This window comes from Serinus canaria, chromosome Z (genome assembly GCF_022539315.1).
Source record: "Serinus canaria isolate serCan28SL12 chromosome Z, serCan2020, whole genome shotgun sequence".
Lineage (NCBI taxonomy): Eukaryota > Metazoa > Chordata > Aves > Passeriformes > Fringillidae > Serinus > Serinus canaria.
In genome coordinates, this window is record NC_066343.1 from 37,217,700 (window position 1) to 37,242,958 (window position 25,259).

A 25,259-nucleotide genomic window follows, 5' to 3' on the forward strand; every position below is an offset into this window, starting at 1 on the left:
GGGTTCCTCTAACACCAACACTTTGCTTTTGCTCATTCTTCCTACTGCAAGTCAGAGCATCTCTATCCCACTACGATGAACTTCTTGCAGAGTAAAGAATCTCATAGCACGTTGTCATATAAGTAACTTAACAATGCAAAAGAATTCCTTTGGGCTTAACTAGTCTGCAGATCATCTCTTTGGAGCATACAGAAAAGAGTCTTTGTAGGATGACTACATCCTATTTGAGTAAAGTCTTACCAGTCAAAAAGTCTTTTAAAGATTTTGAGTACTCTTACAGCTTACTCCAAAGAAAAACTCTTTTCCTTCTAAGTTTCATCCACTAGTTACTCTCAAAGGAGACTGCTTAGAAGTGAGGCACAGAACTGGAAAACATATAAGGTTTATAGTCATCTGCTTTCCCAGCAAATTTAAAGAACATGTTCAAGTTGAGCAGGCATTTGAAGGCTCCTGTAAGGCTGACAGCTACTTCCAAAATGTCCAGTGTGCTTGTCCTCTCATTTCTTTCTGTCATCACCTCTGGCACCATTTTCTTGTTTCTCTCATATCCCCCAGAATGGCTCTCAGCATCCCCTTGGACAGGGAACAGAAAATCTGGCTCAAGTATGTTAAAGCTGCAATGAAAGAACATTGCACCTCATCCCCAACATCAAATTTCTTGGTAAGGCATTTAACATTTTAGTTTGTAGTTGCTCCTGCTAAAATTAAAAGCTTCCTTAATAATTTAGTTCTGTCTTTAGATTAAAATTATTTTACCTAATCTTCAAAGTAATTGCAGACTATATCTTGTGGCTTAAGTAGGACTTAGGGTTAGGTGTCAATTCAAAGCACCTATGCTGCCTTGATTTTTAAAAATCACTTCCATTTAGGTAGATGTTCACATTTTTTAGTGAGTACAGATTGCTGTTTAGGGTTTGGGGTTTTTTCCACCCACTTTTTTTCCCCAGACTACATCCAGATAGCAAAAGCTTCCACCTAACACTCTTCTTAAAATAATACCTCAAACCCAAACCAATGCGCACTTTTCTTTATTTGTGAAACTCTGAAGAACTGCAACTTGCAGTCTGTCTGAAATATACACTTCACCTAAAGGGAACAACTTTCAAATATACAGTGAAATTGAGTCCCAATTGTGGATTGTGTTGTACAGTTTACATTTCACCATAGTGTCATGGAGAACTTGATATAATCTCTATATATACATTTTTAAACACACTTCACTTGAAGCCTAGTAGGGAAGTACTGAAAGCCTTCCCATAGGTTTCATAAATGGAGGCAGACATTGGAGCCTGTGACAGGATCCCAGTCCACCCATATTTCCAGAACCCAACTCTATTAGCAGACAGCTGCAATCATTCCACACCAAACACCCAAACAACTTTCCAGAAGGAAGCTGGCTTCCTTAATTCACACCAGCATAGAACTGGTCTCTTCACAGTTACAAAGCAACTTTGAGATACCACCATTCACAATGGGTCTTCAAGCTAACGCCGGAAAATCCTCAGGATCATCAGGATTTGGAGCAACAAGCTGCACCTAGAATAGAAGAAAATAAGTCTTTTAAAAATGAATCCATTTCAAAAGTCTCTGACAGCTATGTATATGTATTTTACCCTCAAAAGAGTTCATTCTTCTACTCAAATGCTACTTCTACTAAAGGCTACTTCTACTCAAATTGTAGATCACTCCATCACTATCACAAGGCTTTTATCTCAGAACTTCTGACTACTATAGTCCCTTTTCAGTGTGAATGTTTATATAACGCTTCCTGGAGAGGACCAGAAGGTCACAAGGTCTGCAGCACTGAATGAAGAAAAATTAAAGCAGTCTCAAAAAGAATACAGCATATTTTTAGAAGCAGCATTACTATATTTTTACATTCTAGAACTACTGAACATATTGGGTTGTCGTTTTAATTTCTGTTCTGTTACCATAAAGAACCTTTTTCTTCCAGATGAAGCAAATATATCAACACTTCCATATTATTCTGAAAGTTCCTGGTCTTAAAGCATTTTAATCACAGTAAAGGTTCTGTTAGTATGAAGAATAAAGATGCCATTTTCCAGGGTACAAATGCTTTTTTTATTCTAAAGGAAAGGTAAGTGGAAATTTTTTATTATGGTTATATTGAACACATGAATCATCCTGTAGGATCACAGATTTACTGATCTCACTGTTAGTAAACAAAGTATTACTGTATCACAGAATTTTTTCTAAGACATACAAGCCTTTAGTTATTTTGATTACTTCCTAATACTTACTTACTAATTTATATCAAAACTAATTGCATACTTTCCTCTAGTTACATTAGAGCATCTAGTAATCAGACCTTTTGAAATGTATGTGTAAAGAGTTGGGAGCCTGAATTAGCATTTAATTTCAAGTAACATAATATGGGCCAGGAACTCAATATGCAGGACAACATACTACCAGACAGGAATTAAAAACAAGTCTGCCACTACAGAAATCAAAATTCCACACAAAAAGGGGCAGGACACACACAAACACCCTCAACAACAGAAAAAAAACTGACCAAACAAACAAAAAACCCCAAATGAACAACAATACCACCACCATAAAATCCATTACCACTACTTCTGGTCGAGGTCCTGTCTCTTCAGGTCTTCTACCACGACCACCTCGTGCTCCTCTTGATCCACGGCCAGGGCGAGGAAGACTCCCAAAATTAATATCCAGCTGAGAAGTTATATCATTCACTGGTTTTCGAAAGACATGAGAATTATCTTCAAAGTCTTCTTTTTGCTGCTAAAGAGAAGATCTGGTTAAAGTCTACAGCTTTCCATGTATCAGCTTCTCCCCTCCCAGATACACATTCACACTTAGAGACTAAGCAGCCGATGAACCAAGATAGCATCTGGAGTAGAAGACAGGCCTTAACCTGCACAGGATTTTAACACAGATGAGGTAATTGCAGCTTCCCAGACGCCTGGGGTAGTTCTTTGTTGGCTCAGAGATTCCTGGTAACAAAAGCTTCTGTATCAACTCTATAAGACTGAAGAGGTTTGTCAGAAATATAAATCTAAGAGGTTTTCAAAGAGACTAGAGACCTAAGCTACTTACTCCTACAGTTATGTCCAAGTAATGGATAAAAGGCCATACCAAACCTACTTAATGTATTCTACATGCCTGCAGCTATGAGATTACTCTGGTTTTAACTGTGTGTTCCTAATAGCTAGTGCATGTCAGACTATTGCCCAGCATAACTAATGGGGACTGTAGTAATGATAAAGTGTATGTTCACTTTAACAAGGTCTCTTGATATTACCAGAACAGAAACTTTACAGGCAAAAGGAACAGAAACTTGTATGTACTATTCACATACCACTCTCTTCGGAGTTTGTGGAAGGTACTCTCCTCACCCCTACCACTACCTCTCAGAAAATAAAGAAGGGATTATGACAACTCTGACCTACAAAGTCTCACTAAAAAGAAGGCAGACTCAATGATCTAAAGTGATTAAGCAAGTTTTGATGTTAATACTATAACTAGAGAACAAGTACATATTCATAAATGCATGTTGACTTCAAGGATCAAAATTCCATCACGCTAGAATATATGCACATACTTCTGTGACCCCCAAAACCTGAAATCTAAGTAAACTAGAATCGGAAAGAAGCTTCGCCTCTCTCCATGGAATTTTCCAGTTCTCCATGGAATTTCAATCTAAATAATATTACAGAGTAAAATTTAGAGAAAATTGGGAGGGGTGCACACTACAGCATCACAAGCTCTCCAGGGTTAGTTCTAAGAAGCAGGACTCAAAAAACCACACCCTAAAAATCCAAAATTCATATTTTCAAGTGCACAATAAGGTACATACAAGTGCACACTGACAAGTAAGCTAAACGGGATGCAAACTGAGGAAAAGAAGTTAGTATAGTATACCAAGTTTCATAAACCAAGTTTTTCTTGCAGCATTACTAGAGATCTATACAGGCAGCAGCAGCTGAGCCATAAGGTAGAACAACTTGATATATTACATGTTTGCACAGAAAAAAGGGGTGATGATGCGAGACAAAAAAAAATTGAACACACAATTTAAAGCCAGTTTTGGGACACATGTTGTTGCAGTGATAAAGCTTAAATACTGTTTTCTTGCCTATTCAGATTATACTAAAGCTAGTAGAAAAAAAAATAGAGATGGTTTCCTATGCCTGGGCATAAAGGAAGGTTTACAGAATTCCTGAAGCAGTGCTTACATCGTCACTATATTTTGACTTGTGAATCACCACTGCTTTGGAAGGAACAGTGGATTCTGGTTTCCGGATGTTGAATTCAGGCTTTGGTCGATTCCGTTGCTGAAGATTTTTCCACTCATCTAATGTCATTTCTTGAACCACTTCTTCCATTGGCTCTCCTTCAGCAGCTCTAGAAGTTTACCGTTATAGAGTAAAAAACATTAGTTTGCAACATTCCAGGATAAAAAAGCACTTATTTTATCTCCAAAGTAAAGATACTAAACAAAACATTTAGAATGTTTCTCACCAAACTGTCAATTTCATTTACTCCTCACAGTAACTTCATGTGATAGCTCTATATCAGTGTAGCTTAGAGTATATATTTATGTACTCTTTGAAATTAGTCATATGAACAAATGCTGTCTGCAGCTTCCTGTATTTGTACTTTTCTAGTCTCATCCTGAATTCAAGTACTTAGATTCTAGACAAAATCATTCTGCCTGTTGATCTGGCATATTCTTAACCCTACAGTTTAATAGTGGATCTACCCATAGTAAATAGAGCCACAGGGAAAAAAAGAAAAAAAACCCACCAAAAAAAACCAAAAAAAAAAAAAAAAAAAACAAACCACCCCCCACAAAAAAACCCAACAAAAAAAAAAAACCAACAACAACAACAAAAAATACAAAAAAAAAAAAAAAAAACCCCACCAAAAAACAACAACAAAAAAAAAACCCTAAAAAAACCAACTCCACACAGAGCAGTTTTTAAACACCCCAATTGCATGGTTTCATTGCCTTGTATGGCACAATGACAACATGAGGTGAATTCATGTTTTAGTGTAGCTTTCAGTCATCAAAAATGATCACCATGTGATGATCACACCATCGGATGTTAGCGGTCATTACTAACATTTCCTTTTTTAACAATTTCACAAGATGCTTCCTTGAATTTTTTTGTCAGATGTAGCAACAGACAAGCAGACAGTATTTATCACTTGGCAAAACCAGATTAATCCTAGTCAAATTATCATTTGTCGCTAAGTATATTAATGATATGTTCTAGAAAAGCATATGGAATACATCAGAGGCTGCCTTGCATATTTTTGAACTGTAAAGATGGACGGTTTTATGTCTGTAAGACACAGAGATAAGACAAGATATATAAGCAAAAAAACACTTCTCTTCCACTGACCATGCTTGAGTACTCTTCTGCCACTTTTCTGCCCAGGACAGCAGCTTTTAGAATACTACAGGTATATATTTAATGACACCTACAGAAAGCCATTACCTACTAACCAGCATCACATACAGGGAGAGCACAACTTCCTGCACCACCGCATCTGCTGCATGAACAAGTCAAATACCATGACTTGTACAGGAAAGCCCACACTGATTACTCCAAGACACTTCAGAAACCATTTCTCCTTACAGAGAAAATTCTTATGTGTTACAGTAGCAGTTGGAGTTGACTAAGTATTTCCCTAACATTGACTTTTCCAGACAGCCCCTTCATTAGAACCTGTCTTGTGGGAGAATGATGGATTTGGTTTTCCATATTCAGTCATAGTTCCACAGTCCTACCAAAAAATTATAATTTCCCCAATGTAAATATACAGTTTATTAGGTGCAAGTTGGAACTTTTTTATCATGGAAAGATGCAGAGTCAAATAACAATCAGTGACTGTGTGTATTCTGTTTTTAAAGTTGTACAAGCAACCCACTGGAATACACATATTTTTGGGGACTGTACATTAAAGAACTAGCCTATATAGGAACAGGCCTAGTCCTTCTTACCTGATTCTGCACCAAAGCATTCATATTTCTTGCCAGTCAAAATTAGACAGTATTTCTCTAAACACCCGGCATGTGAATGGGAGAAGCAGAACTGAACACTAAAGCAGCCCTTAATTTTAGTTCTAGGATTAACACAAGTTAGCTCTAAATTCACTTCACAGAAGAATAACAAATACAGAAGTCCTGCACTACATGCCTACCCCTCTGACATGCCTTTATGCCCCGTTTTGAAAATTCCAGCTTTATCAACAAGAAATTCAAGGTTAAAAGACGGGTAAGCAGCCTGTAGTTCTATTCATGATGATAGAAGGACTATTAGGGAAAAAATAATTTACTGAGTTTCATAAAAAGGATACTGGTGAAAGATGCAGCTACTTCTGGAAAGACACCAACAGATACTGTTGCATCAGTAAGAGTGCTAAGAACACACAGCAGCAAAAACATTTCAATCTGTTGTTCTCAAGAGTAAGAGGCCAAATAACTTTTGATCAATTATCTGAAGCTTCAGTTTTGGGAATAAGTGTTAGAAAAACAAGACTAGTAATAAACACTCAGAGGAATTAAGGAGAAACATAACTAATAAAAGTGTCCCTATTAAACTGATTTAATTTTTTCCTAAGCCACTATCTCAGTAAATTGCATATCTGAACTTTGGAAGTCTTTTTTCCTCCTCTCCCACGAACCTTTCACCACATTACAGAGACAATGTTTCAGTCCTTGGCAAGAGATGCAGAAAGATGCAGAACTGATAGCAAAAAGTATTTGAGAACTAGCTATCAGTATTTCAATTTGCAAAAGAAAGCCAAGAATATGAATTGGAGTTTAACAGCGTAAAATAATATTAATTGCATTTTCTGTGGCACAAAGACTGCACAAAAGAAGGGAAATAGTGCAAGTATTCAAGAATACTTAATGGCTTCTGATTCAGTGGTACTAAATACTAAAGTGACCCAGATTTGAAGACAAGCAACTAAAACAACAATCACAACAAAGTTCCAAGAACAACTAGAAATATGTAACACTCAGGCAAAAGTATCAGCCACCAAACACAGAAAGAACCACTAACAATGCAGAAGATCTGAAGGAAGGACCTCAACTCCCTGGATTGTGCAGGAGCACAGCACTCCAGTACTCCAGTATCTGTTCCTTCTTCAACAACATAGTATGTATGATAAGGAGCCACATCAGCAGTTGTATTTGGAACAGATGTAATTGCTTGTAGGGTGGAACAACATCTCAAATTAATAATGTCTTCTACATGGGAACAGGTGAGAAGGCCACAATAGCACTGCAAGGCACAAGTCTAAAACACATGATGTACAATCGGAAGCCTTTAAAGATGTGCAAAGGAAACATACATAATGCTAAAAAATTTTTGCATATTCATGACATTTAAGGCAAGACATCAGGAGGAAAAAAACCTAACACAGCAGCTTCTACATTTCTAAGTATTAGAAAGACAATCAGGGGACATTGAAATCTCCATTAGCAAAGTACATTAAAATCAACTGGACAGGTATCAGACAATTAAATTTGGTCATGCCTTGGGCCAAACGACCCCTTCCAGGTCTAAATTGCTATGATCATAAGATAAAACGAGGACATTTGACCACACAGCAACCTGATCTCACAAAAAGCAAACAGAGCTATTGCTTTGAAAAGTACACATACATCAAAACCAGCCACTTGCCAGTTCCAAAGAAAATACTTGCAGATTTACACTGCAAATATTTGGTTTATTAAACTGCAAAGTATGGTTTTGGTTTTTACTCCAAAGGATGGTTTCAATTGCTAGTTTATTATCAGTACAAACTTGTTTTATGATGTCAAGACTCCCAAAGGGATACACCAATGTGTGAAGCACACCAATAAAAACCTGCATATCACATTTTGGACAAAAACTTAATTGCAGCAAGTTCTTTTGGGCACCAAGCCACAATGGAAGTGCATTCTGTATATTACTTTCTACCTTCTAACATAATTCATTTTTAGTAACTGCTTGATGTGCTTTTTCCTTAATCAAATTAATAAGCTCCTTGGCCCACCAGTCATGCTTACAAAACACTGCCAGACAACTAAGCACAACCTCTGGACATGAACAAACTGAATTTACAATGAAAGTCCTACCAAATCACTAAATGAGAGCCTTCAGTAATGGCTCCTACTGCTTCAGTGTCTCCAGTGGATGACAATAACCCTTTAACTATGCCTTGATTACTGGGCACAGAGTAAAACAAAATACCTTTGCTTTTTACCAGAAGGAAGGTAAATGGAAAGGAATGCTTTTTAGCTCAGCTATCCACCTATTATTTTCATATTAAAAATAATGACAGCAGGTCTCTCTCAGATCAGTTTTTGTATTATTTAGCTGCACAAAGCAAATGCTTAGCCAGCTTTTATCAAGAAGTCAATGACAAGAAGCTTTACCACTAAACATTATTTACAAGAGCATTATCACCAGCTATAGAAGAATTTAAAGTTAAAGACCAAACAACAATTGTACAAACTTACTATGGAAGAAAAACACTGAATCAAATACTTAGGAAGCTCTGACCTGATCTATTAACAGCTTTATGCCACCATTGAACAACAACAAACAACAATAAAACAAATAAACAAAAGATAAGTAGCTAAAACATCTTGAAGATAAATTGTTAAAGCTTCCTATTACATAACCAATACGATAAATAGCTCCACCAAAAAGGAAAACTATCATGTGAGACAAAATGTAAAAAAAACCCTCACAAGATTAAATACAAGCTCTGCAAATACCTTTAGGAACAGGAATTGATTAGCCCATGTGTTGTACTGAATAAAACAAAAAACTCTAATTTGAATTGCTCAACACAAGTTGAGCAGTTGAACTGTGAAGAAGGGTTCAACCAAAAGTAGTTTTGAGTAAAGTTTATACTTCAGCACTATCTGTGTATTTTATACAGGGTCAGGGTTAGGTTTTGCTCTTGCAGCCAAAAAAAAACCCCTATATTAGTGCGCAGTTAGGGATGATATAACTAGAGATAAACACTGTTGGATTCTGCACTGACTCAAGAAGATTTGAGGATATGGGAAAAAACACCTTGACTTATATCATACAAGTATTAAAGAAATTCTTATCCTGCAATACTCCGCAAATAGAAACTCAAGAATGGCAAAACAGTCTTAAAGGCAAGAACCTACAAGTCACAGAAGCCCACAGAACCTCTTTTCCAGAGCTGCATGGAAATTAGCCAGTACCACCATCAGAAAGCTACACACCATCTTCATGCAGACAGGTTATTCCCAACTTCCAAGAGTACATTTTTTTACTTGTAATTTTAAATGGAAACACTTAAGACTAGAAAGAGAATGAGAGATGAAACAAACCCAGATCTTCAATCCCAATGCAAGCACACAACTGCAATAAAGCAGTAGAAAAGAAATAGCTTCCTTGCAGTCACTGCATTTTACTGTCAAAATGAGAATGACCCTAGCAGCAGCCCAAGCAAACACACAACCCTGTAAAACACTGAGGCTGTAGCAAAGGCAGAAGGTAGCCTGATTTGGGTTATCTGGACAGCAGGGGCAACCTAAGCAAGCAAGACCTTTAAATACTTCCAGAAGCCTGAACACCATATCCTACCAGCTTTTGCTTCTAAACATTAAAACAACAACAATCCATCTTGTTAAGGTGTATGCCATCCTACCATCCCTAATGACTTAGGCACTATTCACACTGTATCTCCTGTTTTAAAATACATAGGGTCACCAAGCTGACATCCCCCAAAAGGTAAGTGCAGGGAGTTTTATGTAACTCATGTTTTGTAAATAGATTTGTAAGCCTTCAGGACAGTATTTATCACCCTGAAAGGAGTACACAGTGCAGAATTTTGTGCTTGTAGGTTACTTGCTTTCTTGAATAATTTGAATTTCAGTGGACTATGCCTAAATTAATCTTTAAAAGAAAAAAAAAAAAACAAACAACCAGGAATAGAATCTCCAGAAAGCTCCCAATCTGACTGATACCTAATGATCTCTAAGAAAGATAAAAGAGTTAAGATAACTGGCAAAATCTGCCAGATGCCTTTTCCACTGTATATACTTCTCATGCCTTAAGCTCTACAATGAAGAGATATTGGGACTACAATGAAAGTAGTAAGAAATGCACAAAGAAGCAAGTACAAGCATGAAACCAAGGTACCAGCAACTGACAAAACCAAAATTTTTAAAAAGCTGAATAATTGCTTTCATATTTAGCTAATACAGTGTATTTTTGCCAGTGTACCTACACTGCCCATCTGATTTAAGTTAGCCTAGAAACATTTTTTTCAGTCATAAGTCATTCAAAGACAGATTTCCCCATTTGTATACACCTTTACCCATATATTAAAGCCTACTTTAAAATTAAAAGAATCAAAGTTATATTAACTGAGCATCTTACAGGGTTAAACAACCTGAACATATAGAACAGGTTTTGTCATCTAGTTAGCTTTATAATTGTTAAATGAGCACATATCGCTAATATCTGGAGCTGCTCCATGAAGTAGAAAAGGCTTCACAGCAACAGAATAGGTTGACATACTGCACTGACCATCTTTCACTCATTAGGAGATATGCACCATATGCTCTTTAATTATTCTTTCAATCTTTTACTTAGACAAGACTGTCCAGTTATTTTTCTTAAGCCAGTGCTCATTTATTTGCTGTGACACTGACTAGAATGAAAGCCACAAGACAATGGGCACATTTCTCTCTCGGTTTCCTTATTCTAAGGCTCACTGTATTTCCAGAAATTTTATCAAAGTTCTACCACGGCCTCTCAAGAATATATGATATCTGCATGATATTAGTGATTGGTGAATACGAATTTAGAGTGCTCAGTGTATTTTAAATGTGTTTGTACAATTGCACGGGCACCTCGAATACCTGTTGTCAGAGAACAAAAAGCATGGTAGTTTCTGCAAATTACATGAGTTTAAAAAGGTAAAACATAATAGGCAGCTCCTCCTTAAATTATCATCAAATCTTAGGAAGTTAAGCATCACTGTACAATTAAATGCAATCTTCAACTGCATAAATCAAGCTTTAGTCAGAATTAGGGACATATTTTCCGTACTCACAAATACAAAACAAAGCTTTTCTATTTTTAAATATGTGCACTAGCAAAACCTCACCGTTCATATTTCAAGTGTGCCTCCCAATACAAGTACATCAGTAAGAGTTAATTGTTCCCTTTGCATTTAGAAAGAAAATATTTGTCTGACTTGTACTTGCTCAGAGGGTCTCCTTCAGATGTCCCTGGCTGTTCAGGAGTTTCCACGGTCTCCTCCATAGATGCAGACTGTCCCTTCCCACTAAAACAGTAAGCAAACAAACCAAAACAAAACACATGCACAATACCAAAACAAAAGCATAGTCTTCATGAGTCACACTGGAAAAAAAACAAATCAATACATTACTTCTTTTACCAGAATTCCTTGGTAAGGAGAAAAAAAAAAAAGGGGAAAACTCTTTGATCATAATCAGAAAGATATACTAAATGACTAGTTGAGCAACTAACAAAATGAGTATATTTTGGGAATATTGGGGAAAAAAAGCCCTATTTCATAAAAAAAAAAGCATGCAGGAAGACGAAATAATTCAATCATGAATCATGATTAGTATTAGTTGTCAGTATAAACACTCACATTTGGGGTTACCTTTTTGCTTCTTTTAAAAAAATTAAAGTTTGTATTTTCTGTAACATAGACTTTTATTCACTGTCAAATGACAGCAGGAACTTATTTTCATTCCAGTAGCAGGCATACATATTTAAAATTAACATAGCTTTTAGCTTAATACATGATTCGCACAATTAGGATAGAGACATGCTTTTAGAATCATTCAGACAGCTTTAATTTTATGTCACTTCTACCACATCACAGAAAAACACTGGTAATAAGTTCTGATGCTATTGAACTGAAAAAAAATCATAAAACTCAAACTTTAACAATGAAGAAAATATGTAAGGGCCAATAAACACCTTGTGAGTTTATGAAGCCTTCCCTGATATCCTACAGAAAATAGTTTTCTGCTAGCTAGTTTTGTACTATCAGTTCAGAAGAATGTTAAGCTAGCTGATCCTTTGAAAAGCCAGGGCACCTAATCCTACTCTTAATATGAAATTCTGTAGGAGGAAGAGAAGTTAATACAACCTTTCAGAAGACTCTGGAATATCTGGAATGACCCAAAAATTATTACACATCAAGGCTATATTTTTCAAACTTTTCGCATGATTGTCTGAATCCATTAAATTTTAAAATTAGTATTTTTATTTTAAAATAAAATTTTATTTTTCAAACAATTTTGTCAATGAACATGTATGTGGCCAAATATATTTGCTATAAGTTCAAGGCACTACTTTTCCTCCATCCTTTACCAGCCTTCAGTTAAAGAGTTCTAGATGTACATGAGAACAAAATCTACTAGAAAGAGCAATGTATTACTAGGTACAAAGAGTAGATAAAAGCCAACATAGTAAGTGAGGTTTTACAAGTCTGAACAAAAATCAGTACCCCTAAGAGATATACAGAACTGAATGGAAAAATCCTGATATTTTAACCTCAAAGTGGCCATTAACCACATGCTACTGATTTTTCTAGCACTTTAAAATGTACTTCCATGGTAAAGTCAACTCAATATTACCTTCAGAACCACACTGAAATGTACTACAGTTTTGCAATTTAGAAATTATCCATAAAATTCCAGAAAAGAGACTGGACTTTAAGCCCAGTAACAGAGTTTGAATCTTTGAATTAGCATTTTGGAACAATTCCATTAAATACCAGAGTCCCATTTACTTGACTATTGAGAAAATTAATAACTTATTTCCATTAAAAGACAACTCAGCTCCAATCAAAAGATTCTGGCTGTCTTAAGTGAACAAACATCATCATGCCTTTGCCTCAATTTAATCTTACCATCATGAAGGAGCCAAATTAAAAAAAAGTAAAATTACATTAATTACAACAATAATAGAAAATGATGCTTATAAAGCTCAAAATGGACAGGAAACTGATGAAAATGATGATCTAACATAGGCCACAAAAAATTATGATCTATGATAGGCACAAGTATATGACATACCTCATATCATCTTTCATTGTTCTACAGTTGCGAGCTCCACCTCCACCCTTTTTGTCATCTGCTTTCACATCTCTAGAGAAGAAAACAATTCTGTGAGTTTAATAGGTTTTTTCCTTTTGTTATGACCTCAAACTAAGACCAGTATTGACGTTTTGCCAGCCAACCTGGATATGGAAAAGAACAGAATACCTAAAAGATAGTACTGCAGTGCTGTTATTTCTTGTATACCAAGTAAGAAACAGCATACAGAACACTTACGTTTTATCATTCCCACTTTGCCTTTCAGGTTCACGTTTTCTTCTTTGGTCAAACCCATCAAAACTTCCATTTAATCCACCACCTCTTCCTCTACCTCTCCTTCTGCCTCTTCCCCCACCACGGCCTCTTATTGGTCTTTCATAGTCTAATCTTTCCACTGGTCTAAGAAGAAGATAATTAGTCAGATTTCATTTTTATAGAACAGCTAACAACAAGAAAAAAAATCATATTGTTATGTTTGTGTAGCTATGGGACACATCAGCATATAACAGCTACAACCCATTTTATAGAGTGCATCTTCATACAGAACACACTATAGCTGTTCTGGTTTTGTCATTGAAAATGGACATAAACAGAGCTCTAGAGGAATTATCACAGCACACAAACAGAAAGATCAGCAGTTATTAACACTGAAAACATTACAGAAACTAAAGAAAACATTATAAAACTGTCAAATCTTCACAACTTTATCATGCAATAGCTCCACCATCTAAACACATATTTGTATGCAACTGCTAAAAAATTCAGACAACTTGTTAAATATCAACTATTGTGGTATAAAGTAAGAACAGCCGCATTCTGAAGCATTAAGGTTTTCAGTGGAATCTTCTAGTATTTATGAAGAAAGCAAAATCAACATGCATTCACTGTCCAAGCAGTAAATTCCAGTTTGCAACTTCTTACATGTTCTGCAAAGCTTGGAACGTGAGCTTAGAAACTAACATTATAAATATGCTGCTGACTAGGGGTTACATTTTCAGATCTTTACATTTTTCAGTTTTGCCTTATATTTCTAACATTCAACAAAACTGTACCAATTCAACCCCCCAAGGAAGCTGAAACTACAGCTCTTACAGGCATGGAGTAACTAGTTTTGCAAAAAACCTGCATACTAATATCCTCTGTGAGGGACCTTAGTTCTCTCTGCAGGATACATACCGTTCCACTGAGAATTCCACTTGTCTTTGTGCTCCATAGGGACGGTATTCCCTGAAAGATGGTCTCCATTCAGTTTTGTCCTGTTTCCCCTCTGTGCCTCTGTTACTGAACCCTTGTTGTTCTCCCTGCCTGGGTACTCGCTTTGGGCCTACACAAACACATGCAGGGATTACTGACAGCTCAATAGTAACACAATTGCAGTTACCAAACTGCTGAAGTGAGTTGGCTACACATCCAAACCCACGTCCAACAGAATATTAAAAGCCCTTATAGCTAATGTTGCCAGACACTGCTAGTTTGAAAGGCACATTTATTTTACCTTCTGTATTGTTGAACCTGCAAAATACTATGGGTTTTAACACAGACTTCCAGAAAAAATAGTCTAAGCAAAAATCTCATTTTGCTCACAAGTCACAGAGAAGAACAAAAACTGTTTTTCTCAAATTTTCAAGGATCATGAAAGTGTAGTACAGGATGAGGTGGAGAAGCTTCAATGGAAAAGACTAATTGAATGACAGCAGCAGAAGCAATGAATGTGCAGGAAAGAGAAGGACCCCCTACAGATAGGTGTTGATTGTGAAACAACACACCTCCCGAGAGATGAGCTCAGTTAAGCAGTCTAAGCCTCCAGGTCCTCTAAGCTCATGGCCACAGTATCAAACAACTAGCACAGGGTCACCTCCTCACACTGCTGTTCTGTGGAGGAAAGCACCATTTGACAACACTAAAGGCCACTGAGATCAGCTGGCAGAGACCCGAACAGTAAGTAGAAGGACTTCAACACCACTAATTCTAGAACATGAACATATTCCAAGATAAAATATACTTAAGCTTTTTAAGAGTTTTGTTCAGCCATTGTTGGGGTTGAGGAGGATTGGACTGGGCAGAATGAATGGAAAGAAATTTTGAATTATAATAGAAAAAAAAAAGGTTTTACACTCAACCTATATACATCTAGCAGAAGATTAAGGTTCTTTATGTGCCTCCTTGCCCATTTTCCCAAATTCTGTTCTCTGTCTGGGACCAAGTTCTCCAGAAGCAAGCCATTTTGCCTGCTAAGCCTCACTATTTAAACCAACACCTTTTTCAGCCAAGGGTGTAAATTAATCAAGCAAAGAACAGGAAGATTGATCTCAAACAAATCTGAGCTACTGTTTCTACAAGAAGTACCAAACTACTGTGGAATGCTGAGCAGATTACTGAACTCAGGTTAGTGCACAAGTGACAGTCCTGGATACCTCTGTTGCTAAAACACAGAGAGAATAAAGGCTATTTTATGTCACAATATTAATATGCAAATTAATTCACAGCTCCAGAGAAATGCCCATATAAGAAGATTTTTGATCAAAGCTTAGGTGGTGAGGATGAACTCTAATACCATTTGTAAAGAGAAAGAGCTTCAAAGAATTCTCCACTTGATGAATGTGGTAAATAAAGCTTTTTGTTATGTAGTAAGAACAGTCACATTTGTACAGAGAAGATAGTTTTCTATGTATTGCAGAAGCAACTCCAGCTTTGCTTTTCTTTAAACTACAAACCACTTGACATAATACATTCCAGCAATTCTCTCTTTTCAGTTTGGAGTTAATTGACCCTTTAGAGCACTGAACATATTTGCATTAGCAAATTACAATGTAATCTCTGCATAAAGGACAACTTTTGAAATCAGTTTGAGTAAGCTTTTCAAATGAGGACAGTTTAACACAAAGCAAAATTACAGAAGATACAGAACAGTACATGCTATTGGGAAACATCTGCTGTATACACATCTCAACTACATTACCAACTATATAAGTGTTAATTTTAAATTGGTATCTTGCTGTGGAAAAAATTACTACTAATTTCTGGCCTCATTTTAGTTATTTTGTTTGGATCTGAATGCACAAAAATGCATAGAAGACAATGGTGTTATTTATTTTTGATCCACTCTCACTGGTGATCAGAACCATCAGTTATTCTAAAAAGATTCCTTTGGCAAGAATGCAGTAGTCAGAGACACCAATCCTTACATACTTAGTAGTAACCTCAATTTCACCTTGAGATTAAAAGAGCACCTTCAAACTAGCAAAACAATACCAAAAAAAGAAGACACTGAAGTAATTTTAAAAAGATAGTGTCTTGGTTTATTACCCAGTACTGCTTAGAAGTACTTCAAAACAAGTAGTCTTGCCAGACATGTCAGTATATTACATGTCAGCAGCACTAAGCATACTGGATGGAGCCGTCTGTTCTACTCCAATTTGAGTGCCAGGCTATTTCACTTTGATTCTAACAGGTGGCTTCATTTACTGCAGATGGATTTTAAACACTAAAAAGACTTTTATACAGGTAGTAAGTGCCACAAAAGCATCTTTAATTGGTTTGACAGACATGAAGAAGATTAAGGCAGTATGCAACACCTATATCACTCTAGCAGGACAAATCACCCTCAGGGCAAAAGTTCATGTGACCTGCTTGAGAACCAGTTCAAAAAGACAGCCCAAATTTCTGCTCTGCATGTAAATGCAAACCATACTGGAGCTTCGCAGCAGTGATAGCATAAGCTCAACAATTTTAATCCTCTGCTATGTCCTAACACAGACTCAGTTTAATTCACAGAACTCTAGAGCAACTTACCCTTTGGGGGACAATAAAACAAGGCAACAAAATCAAGACAAAGCATGAGCCATCTTGTATATCACTGACATAATGAACTGGGGTACACTTGGAATGCTTGCTTAATAACTACGTCTCCAGCTACACCTCAATTTTGTCTGCTTGCTTGTCTATATAACCTGGTACACAGGTTTTCTTCAAAACTACACAAAAGAAAGCTTTGGAGTTCTATGGATCATCTACTTGAGGCCTTACAAACACAATTCTGAAAACTGAAGATCACTCTTTCCTAGATACCTAGTTTAGCATCTCTTTAAAGTATTTTTTCTGTGTCTTAAAATTACATCTGTAATCTGTATTCATCTGAATATGTGCCCCACCATTCTCCACTTCACCACAGCTTTCCTGGATTGTTACTGCATCAGCCCAGTCTGCTGACTAAACTGCCTATCACTTCACTTTCTAAACTAAGGAATCAGAATAGATATCTATGTTTCAACAGACCTAGCTTTTTTTTTTCCAAGAAGAAGCAGCTGAGCTATATTAAAGGGAAGGAATCTGCAAATACTAAAATTACCTAATACTAGAACTAGACAGTGCTAAAGAAAAAAAGCTCAGTTGCATGAGATATTGTTAAAACTCTAAATCATACAGAGCAAACATATTTAAGTAGTTTTCACTTTCCCCACAGTAATACTTCACTATTAGTTTTGCTAACACTGCAGCACTAAGACAAGAAGACTTTCTAGAGAAATGTTTTTAGTAAGTATGTACACAGAACTTGCTACTGGAAAAGCAGAACTTCTATTTTTATAACCTGCATTGCTTGGTTTACCAGACACTGGATATCTGTGTATTAACAGATGGATATAAAATAATGCAGCAAAATCTACCTGCCTTTCCAGTGTTGCTGTCAAGCTCTCAGCAAGTCCCTCCATCTATATAATCTATCCTCAAACAAGTGAGACTTTTGCTTGGAAAGACTTACCTCTCTAGGATTTGTGGTTCTTCATTGACCTGTACTGAGAGTGTGCTCTCACCTTTTTTCAATTTTTCATTTTAAACTTTTTTTTTTGTAGAAAGCCTTGACTTCAGACAAACACTGCAAGGAGCCCAGCTTGCAACTGCTATCAGTGACTATAAGCTAAAGCAGAAACCTTGTTCTTTCTTCTACTTCCTAGTAAGGCTGTGACAGTGGTCTCTGGCATGCAATTCACAAGCTGAGAGAGGTAACCGCTTACAAAGAGCAAATGGGGAAAAGAGTGTTTGTGGAAGGGTCACATTGACAGAAGACTCCCCAGCATAAAATGAGACCTCTTACAGACCTAAGATACAGAATTACACTTGTTGCCTGAACTGATAATCATTATGGGAAGGAGTGTCACCACCAAAAACATACAAAAGGAGTTAAAAATACCAGAATTGTTGAAAACCACAGTCACAAAGCTGTGGAGTAAAATCAGCATTAATGTAGAACTGATGCTTGGGCTTAATCTATAAATAAAACAAAAAACAAATAAACAAGAAACACAAAACAAAACCCACCCCCCAAAAAAAACCAAACCAAAAAAAAAATTAGGAAACACCCTTGCAGCTTTGAAAAACTATCCTTCTTCCCAGTATACTTCAAAAGAACAAAGTAGATCCAAAATAGGTCCAAGGCTATGGTAGAAATACCTTGACCAAACAAAGCAACAAAGAAAACAATTGTGAGGAATTTTTTAGGCACAGTAGGGTACTAAAGACCCCAACTACCAGGGCTAGGGCAATTAAGTAAACCATTGAAAGAAGTTATCAAGGCAGAAAAAGTGGAATTGGAGTCTGGAAAAAGAAAGGATATTCCAAGCTGTAAAAGGAACATTAGTTATAGATCACATAACTGTGCAACTCAAAGCAGAACTATTTTTAAACAATATGATATACAAACATTGTCCCCTCAAAACATGAATTGTCCTGAATTTTAAATCATTAATTTAATTATTACTACTTTAAAAGGATGTCGTATTTTGAATTCAGCAACTCTACTATTTGCTCCTTCCAACAGTGAGCTGCATCATGATTGCTGTGAGGTGTTTCACTCCAGCCACTTATGAACAGATCTGTAAAATCAGCCTCTAGACACCTTAGATCTTATACTGTTGACCAATGGATCTCCATACTATGTAAATGGAAAACAACACAGAGGCTATGCATTGGTGAGAAAATTTGAGGAGCTTGAAACTGAACCTCTACAACCCTTGCTGGTGACCCAAGCGGCTAGATTAATTGCATTAGCAAAAGCAGCCTTGTGGTGACATGACCAGCAAGTGCCACTATTTATATTGAGTCTAAGTAAACTTTTGGAGTATGTCGTGCAATGGGTATGCTATGGAAAAAATGAGAGTCCCTTGCTTCAGCTGAAAATAATATTTCTGCAGATAATATTCCTGTTGTACACTCTTGAGCTCATACAAAAGGCTCCAACAAAATGAAAACAAAACCCAACAAAACTCAAACTTGAAGTCAGATGGGTTGATAATGGCCTGAAGCTTAGGAGCAGTATACTTTGGGATATTATGCAATGTTGTGAAACAGCCCTTCCCAACATCTAAGGTTGTCATCAACAGGAGTAGTGTTTGGCAAATAATTACACCTATGCTAAATAAATGCAAAAAAGCTTTGAGAAACAAACATGCTGAATGGTATTACTGAAATATTAATGAATGTATTTTCACAGAAATCCAAATTAGAACCTAAATGGAAGAGGTCACATACCACCCTACTATGTACTTAACTTTGCCGTTAAAGCTTTACGATATTATGCCTGTTACTTGTAATAACACCATATGTGACATTATGGATAGCAGTTAAATGCTTTGAAAGACTTCATGAGTTCTTTCTGACAGTAGTGGGAAAGCTTAATAAAAACAAAGGGAAGACTGTTGTATACTGAGCTTAGTTAGCTGAATTCTTTCATCTAAGTAGTTTTGCTTAGCACAAGCAAAGTGCTGAAGTTTTAGGCCACAAGCTGCAAACTTTCACCTTGAAATGCTGAATGAGTCTCGTACTATTGTTCAGCTGCAATGAAAGGAAGCTCTGAGACCAGTGCAAACTAAAAGATTAAGAAGTCATGGCTATCATCAGAAGCTGCAACCCGTCCAGATAAAGACAGCTACAGAGAAAGAATGATAAGAACAAGAAGACTCCAAAATAAAAATCACCATTGGAGTAAGACGTGCATGCAAGGAGTGAAGTGTGCAAAGAATAGAAGCATAGTTTGTAAGGATATAAAATCCCAGGTATTTCTGTGTTCTAAGTCCCTCTAGTGATGCACCTAGCTTGAGCTGTATCTGTTGCAGTACTACAAAATTATTAATGTTTTTTCACCAGAAACTGGATGCCAGCTATGGGAAGCCTAGGGTAAATAAACTTAACAACTTATACACATGCAACAAATCTTCCTTTACAACAAAACTTCATAACTGGAAATAATAAAAGACAATTTATTCTCACTCAAATACTTATTTTGCTATGTTTTAGAGAGTAGAATTAGGACTCCAAAAACAATTTCACTTTCTCCCATTTAAATGCGTGTGATTCTAATACCAAACCTTAAACAACAGCTTCAGCTATTGGAAGCAACACACCAAAGAGACACATGGAGTTAGATTCTACCCTGTGCCATTTTGTTTTCATGTGTGCCAGTACTTGCTGAATTACAGAATTGTATACCACATCTTTCCTCTAGGCAATTCTTATGGCACTGTAGTTGAAAGAATGGTATCAGGATAAACTACTAAAAAATAAGAAAATTACAGTCAGTCTAAGATAAAACTTCATAGAAAATTCCATGCCATTTTAAAACCACAGCTAAAAACTCAAAAGCACAGTATTTAAGAACTATATATAAATGTTACCAGAGTCATCATATAAATATATATATATATATATATATATATATATATATATATATATATATATATGAAAGAAGAAAACCTTTTAGAAGTATTAGCAAAAAAGGTTTAGAGATTTCAAAAGAACAGAGAGTATTACTGCATGATCAACAAATTTAATTTTCTTGGACTGGTAAAGAATGCAAGCTCTGCAACTGGGCCTTTTGAATAAAGAGCTGGCAAATGCAGTTTGGTCACTGTGGTAAAAATGAACTGAGTTAACATCAAGTGGTGCAATTACAAGAGCTGCAATACCTACAACCAGCCTTTACCCAAATCCTCAGCTAATACAGTCTAAAAATCACAAATTAATAGTCATCAGAAGACAAAAAATACACCCTTAAGGTCAAAAGTATAAAAGTATTTTGGAAGACAATGAAATAGGAGTCCATTTTCTCCATAAAAAACAAAGCTTAAAAATTGTCTCCTTACAGTTGTGCCATTTCATAATAAATAGTTTGGATTCTAAAGGTCAAAGTATTGCATTATCTGGCAAAGTCCTCTCAGGAGGTTTGCTTCAAATTGAAAATATCTCCAGAAATTTAATAAAACCTGCTTTGAAAAACTCAGTGAAAAATTACATTAAAAAAACACAACTACCTTACAGAACTTTGTGACTAAACCTTCCACTCAAACATTAAGACACAATACCACAAAAAATCTCTGACTACTGTAAAGCTTCTTATATTGCAAGACAGAAGATTAGATGTGCTTTGAGTCTTTCTAAAGACACTTTTTTACAGATTCAATATACTTAAGAAATAATACTAGAATAAAATAGAGATCAAGACACTTAACAAGACTTTTGTAGTCCAAACAAGCAAATACCCTAGCAATTAGATAAGCATCTGGAAGGGTCCAAATAAGGGTTATGAAGATGACCAGGTTGCAGAATATCCAAAAGAAGGCTGTGAAGGTTTTGAAAAGGTTGGTGAGTCTGCTTTGTGAGAAAAGGCTGTTTTCTTCCCAGGACAAGGCTTCATATAAGCCACATCACAGTACCCAGGTATTTGAAAGGCTACAATGATGAAGGCTCTTTTCACAAGGAGGCCCATGAAAGTGAGTGGCTACAGTGAGGACAAGCTGCACAAGAAGAGATTTCATCTGTGTTAACAAATTCTTTCTGGTGCTACCTTACTTTGAAACAACCTTCTCAGGGTTAAACCCCCATCAAAGCAGGCTTTCAAAATGCAACTCTACAAGGTAGCGCATGAGGTCTTCAAGTGTGCCTTTCCTAGGAAAGGTTGGACCAGACCATCCTTCCAACCCTATTCTGTGATGGTTCCAAGAATACTAGTACAATACAGTGGATTCCATCATTTCAACTGTAATACCACCAGACTCTGATTCTGCTGCTAAGAGGGGTCTAGATGCTATTTTTCAGTGTTTGAAATTAGAGGTAGTTATGCCTAAAATCAGGGGGAAAAAAAATCACTAAGAAAGTCTAGAAACAAAAGTTCGGTATGTTGTTTTTCTTTTTTTTTTTTTTCTAATTAAAAGTTTAGCAATTAGTTTAACAATTTAGTAATTTTAATCAATATTATTTATTTCCCCAAACAGAGGTGCACTCTTCTAACAATCATCTGTTATTAAAAGCTTTATGCCAAACTATGAGAGTACAAGGAGGTTGGTCATTCTCAACTGTCAAGTTGATAGCCCTCTGAATCTTAAATAAAATATAGAAGTTTTGAACCCTATGTAACAAAACAACTTTGTATGGCACCAATAAAGAGCTGACCTACTCCCTTCCAAAAAACTTCAAGATTTTTCTCTCAGCATGCCACTTGCTTAACATTTGTCAGCTACATCATCACTTGTGTATTTACTCTAACTCCGAGAGTTCTCTGCCATTCAGAGCAAACTCATTAAGACAGCGCATTCAAAGGAGGAACATACAGTCAAGACCAAGTCTTGACTATCCACACTGGTTTAGCATCTTAAGCACTGTACTTTTATAGTGCTTACTTCCTAACAAGCCCAAGACAAACACAAAATCCCAAAGAGATGCTATGTTTAAAGAAGAAAATCTGGTTTTAAATATAGAAGAGAAAATAAATAACTATTCTTAAAATAGATCTTAATGCCCTTTCACTAATGGTACTATAGTCAGCAATCTTTTCTCCATTTTAAATTAGCCGGAAATTGAAACAAGGTGCACATGTCCATTGTCTCTGTACAAGAGATTTCTTAACAAGAAATCTCTACATAAACAAGAAATTTCTGCAACCAAAGTTGCAGAGAATAGTCAAAGACAAGCCACAGGGCCACTGTGTATTGCCGAGAATGGTGACACCTACAGGCAAGCAGAAAGTAAAGGAGGGTCTCCACATACTACCATGGTAAGCTTCTGAACCACCAGTTCTTGCTCAAGAACTTTTTCATCACAACTTGAGACTTTGCTGTTCACTGAGCAGACTCTCAACTTCTGCCGACAACCACAGTAAAGTAACCTTTAAATAAAATAAGCTGTTATAGTCTGAGTACTGGTCTTAGGAGACCAAGTCGCATACCTGCAGAGAAATCTCAAAAGAACTAGTTTCATATAACTGCCCATAAAGACAGTCACAACTTGTTGATATCTTTTGCTACAAAGGCACTCATTATCCAGCACATATTTAGCATTGAAATATTCTCTGCTCCACAAACTGCTAAAAATGTGTCTACTAACTGCTGTTGGGAAGTGCATAAGACTGTAAGACTAAGCAATAGAATTGGTACTGGCAACAACTTGATGGAGCAGAAACCTCAATCCAAAAGCCGTTTCCTAGGGCACTAAAACACACAGTACCATTACTGTGAGTTTAACGGGAGCTTTTATTAGAGGAAGAAAATATCTTAATAATAGCTTATGTGTTAAGCTTCATTGCTTCCTGCAGGAGAATGGGAACTTACAACTCAAGAGGGTGAAACCAGAATCTTCTGTGCAAAGATTCTCAATATTTGGAAACAATCCACCAGTTCTCAGATACTTTAGATACTGAATCCAGCAATCTGAAGCTTAATACCAGGTAAGTAGTAACAATCAAACTCACTAAGACTAGCAGCTCCAAATGCAAGAAGCTATAGCCCACAAAGCCTCCAGCTGAAAAGATGACTGTGACAGGCATTTTAGTACAAAAGCCAACCGACTCCCTCTTTTCCCAAGCAGTATTACACATCAAAACCTAGCAGCTGACCACTCCTGAACACAGGCCGAAGAGTTACGCCAGGAAATACGGTTTTATTCTAAGGCTGGTTCACCAATGCAAGCTCAAGGCAAAATAAGCACAGCTCCCTGGAGACGTCAGAACGCTGAAGACACTGAAAGGCCAAGGTACCAAGAAATCACGCCTGGAAACTTCAGACACTGAAGGATACTGTCCAGGGTGACATGCAATGAAAGGTAGCAAATGCTAAACAAGCATGAAAGCTGTAGATGCCGCAGCGTAGGAGTTAATGCTCTTGCACTTGTCTCTCGGGGATGTTGCTGAAGTTTTCATTTACATATTCCAAGGCCTTCTCGGCTGAGAGCGCTCGACAACATCGCGTGGGGACCGTGCCCAAGTGTCACTGCCTTCTCTGAGGGGACGACCGCACCAGGAACCAGGATTTTTCAGCCCTGCTATGACAGCGCTACCCCCGCCACGCCACTGCCGAGAGATCGGCGAAGCGCGGAGCCCGCAGCCGCCCACGCCGCGCCGCGGGGCCCACACCGCACCGGGCACCGCAGCGCCGGGAACCGCCTTCGCTCCTTCCCAAAGCCGGCCGCCGGTCCCGCTCGCCCCCGGCTCGCCGGAGTGCTCCCGCGTACCTGGATGCGGCGGAGCCGCAGGGGAGGGTGCAGGGGAGCTCTCCGGCTGCTTGCGCTCCTTCTGGGTCTCCCTCTTGCCGCCGCCCGCCCGGCCCCCGGGCACGGCTCTCCTGGCGACGGCCACCGTTTCATCGCGCTTCTTCCTCTGCTGCTGGCGGCGCTCGGCCTCGCGCAGGACGTCGAACGGGTCCGACTCGTCGTCCAGGAGCTGGCAGAAGCGATTGGCGACGGAGCACCCGAAGTTCTCCTGCATGACGGCCCCCACAGGGCTGCCCACCAGCCCCGTCATCATCCGCGCGGTCACCTCGCCCCGCCCCGAGCGCCCCCTGCCCGCGCTCCGGCGGCAGCCAGGCCCCCTCAAGCAGCTGCCGCTGCTGCGCGGGGCAGAAACAACGCGCACGCAGGGCGAGAGCGGCACTACCCACGCGCCGCCCCAGCGCCCGGGGCCCGCCGCACCTTCCCGCAGCCCCGCCCGGGCCGGGCCGCAGCAGCCAATGGAGCTCTCCGACGCGCTCGCCGCCACCGCCGTCCCCACAGCCTATAAGCGCGGCCAAGCCCGCCTACCACCTGCACGCGCGACCGGCGAGTAACAGAGCAGCCAATCCCGTCGCCAGGCTCCGCCCCGCCCCGCCCCTGGTGCCCAGCTGCG

General features: G+C 37.9%; 1 protein-coding gene across 3 annotated transcripts; it reads right to left on the reverse strand.

The window, feature by feature from the left end:
• Positions 1 to 1,012: 1,012 nt before the first annotated feature.
• Positions 1,013 to 25,030, reverse strand: HABP4 (hyaluronan binding protein 4). 3 transcript variants are annotated; one of them, XM_030236860.2, is made up of 8 exons: positions 24,611 to 25,030; positions 14,294 to 14,441; positions 13,355 to 13,516; positions 13,097 to 13,168; positions 11,236 to 11,325; positions 4,221 to 4,389; positions 2,590 to 2,766; positions 1,013 to 1,536 (listed from the first exon to the last, which is right to left on the reverse strand). In XM_030236860.2, exons 1-8 carry the CDS (start codon positions 24,900 to 24,902, stop codon positions 1,480 to 1,482), a joined length of 1,167 nt encoding a protein of 388 aa, XP_030092720.1. In that variant the 5' UTR covers positions 24,903 to 25,030; the 3' UTR covers positions 1,013 to 1,479. The 3 variants fall into 3 exon arrangements, with proteins under 3 accessions (XP_030092720.1, XP_030092721.1, XP_030092722.1); XM_030236861.2 differs by having other exon boundaries at positions 2,590 to 2,763; positions 24,611 to 25,028; XM_030236862.2 differs by having other exon boundaries at positions 11,242 to 11,325; positions 24,611 to 25,022.
• Between the last annotated feature and the right edge of the window lie 229 nt (positions 25,031 to 25,259).

Excerpts from the sequence above, each read along its gene's own strand:
- HABP4 (XM_030236860.2), bottom strand. The coding sequence starts at position 24,902 with ATGATGACGGGGCTGGTGGGCAGCCCTGTGGGGGCCGTCATGCAGGAG. Across the intron at positions 14,442-24,610 it reads TGCGGCTCCGCCGCATCCAG|GCCCAAAGCGAGTACCCAGG; the intron begins GTACGCGGGAGC and ends GTGTTTGTGTAG. Across the intron at positions 13,169-13,354 it reads CAAAGTGGGAATGATAAAAC|AGATGTGAAAGCAGATGACA; the intron begins GTAAGTGTTCTG and ends TTTCTTCTCTAG.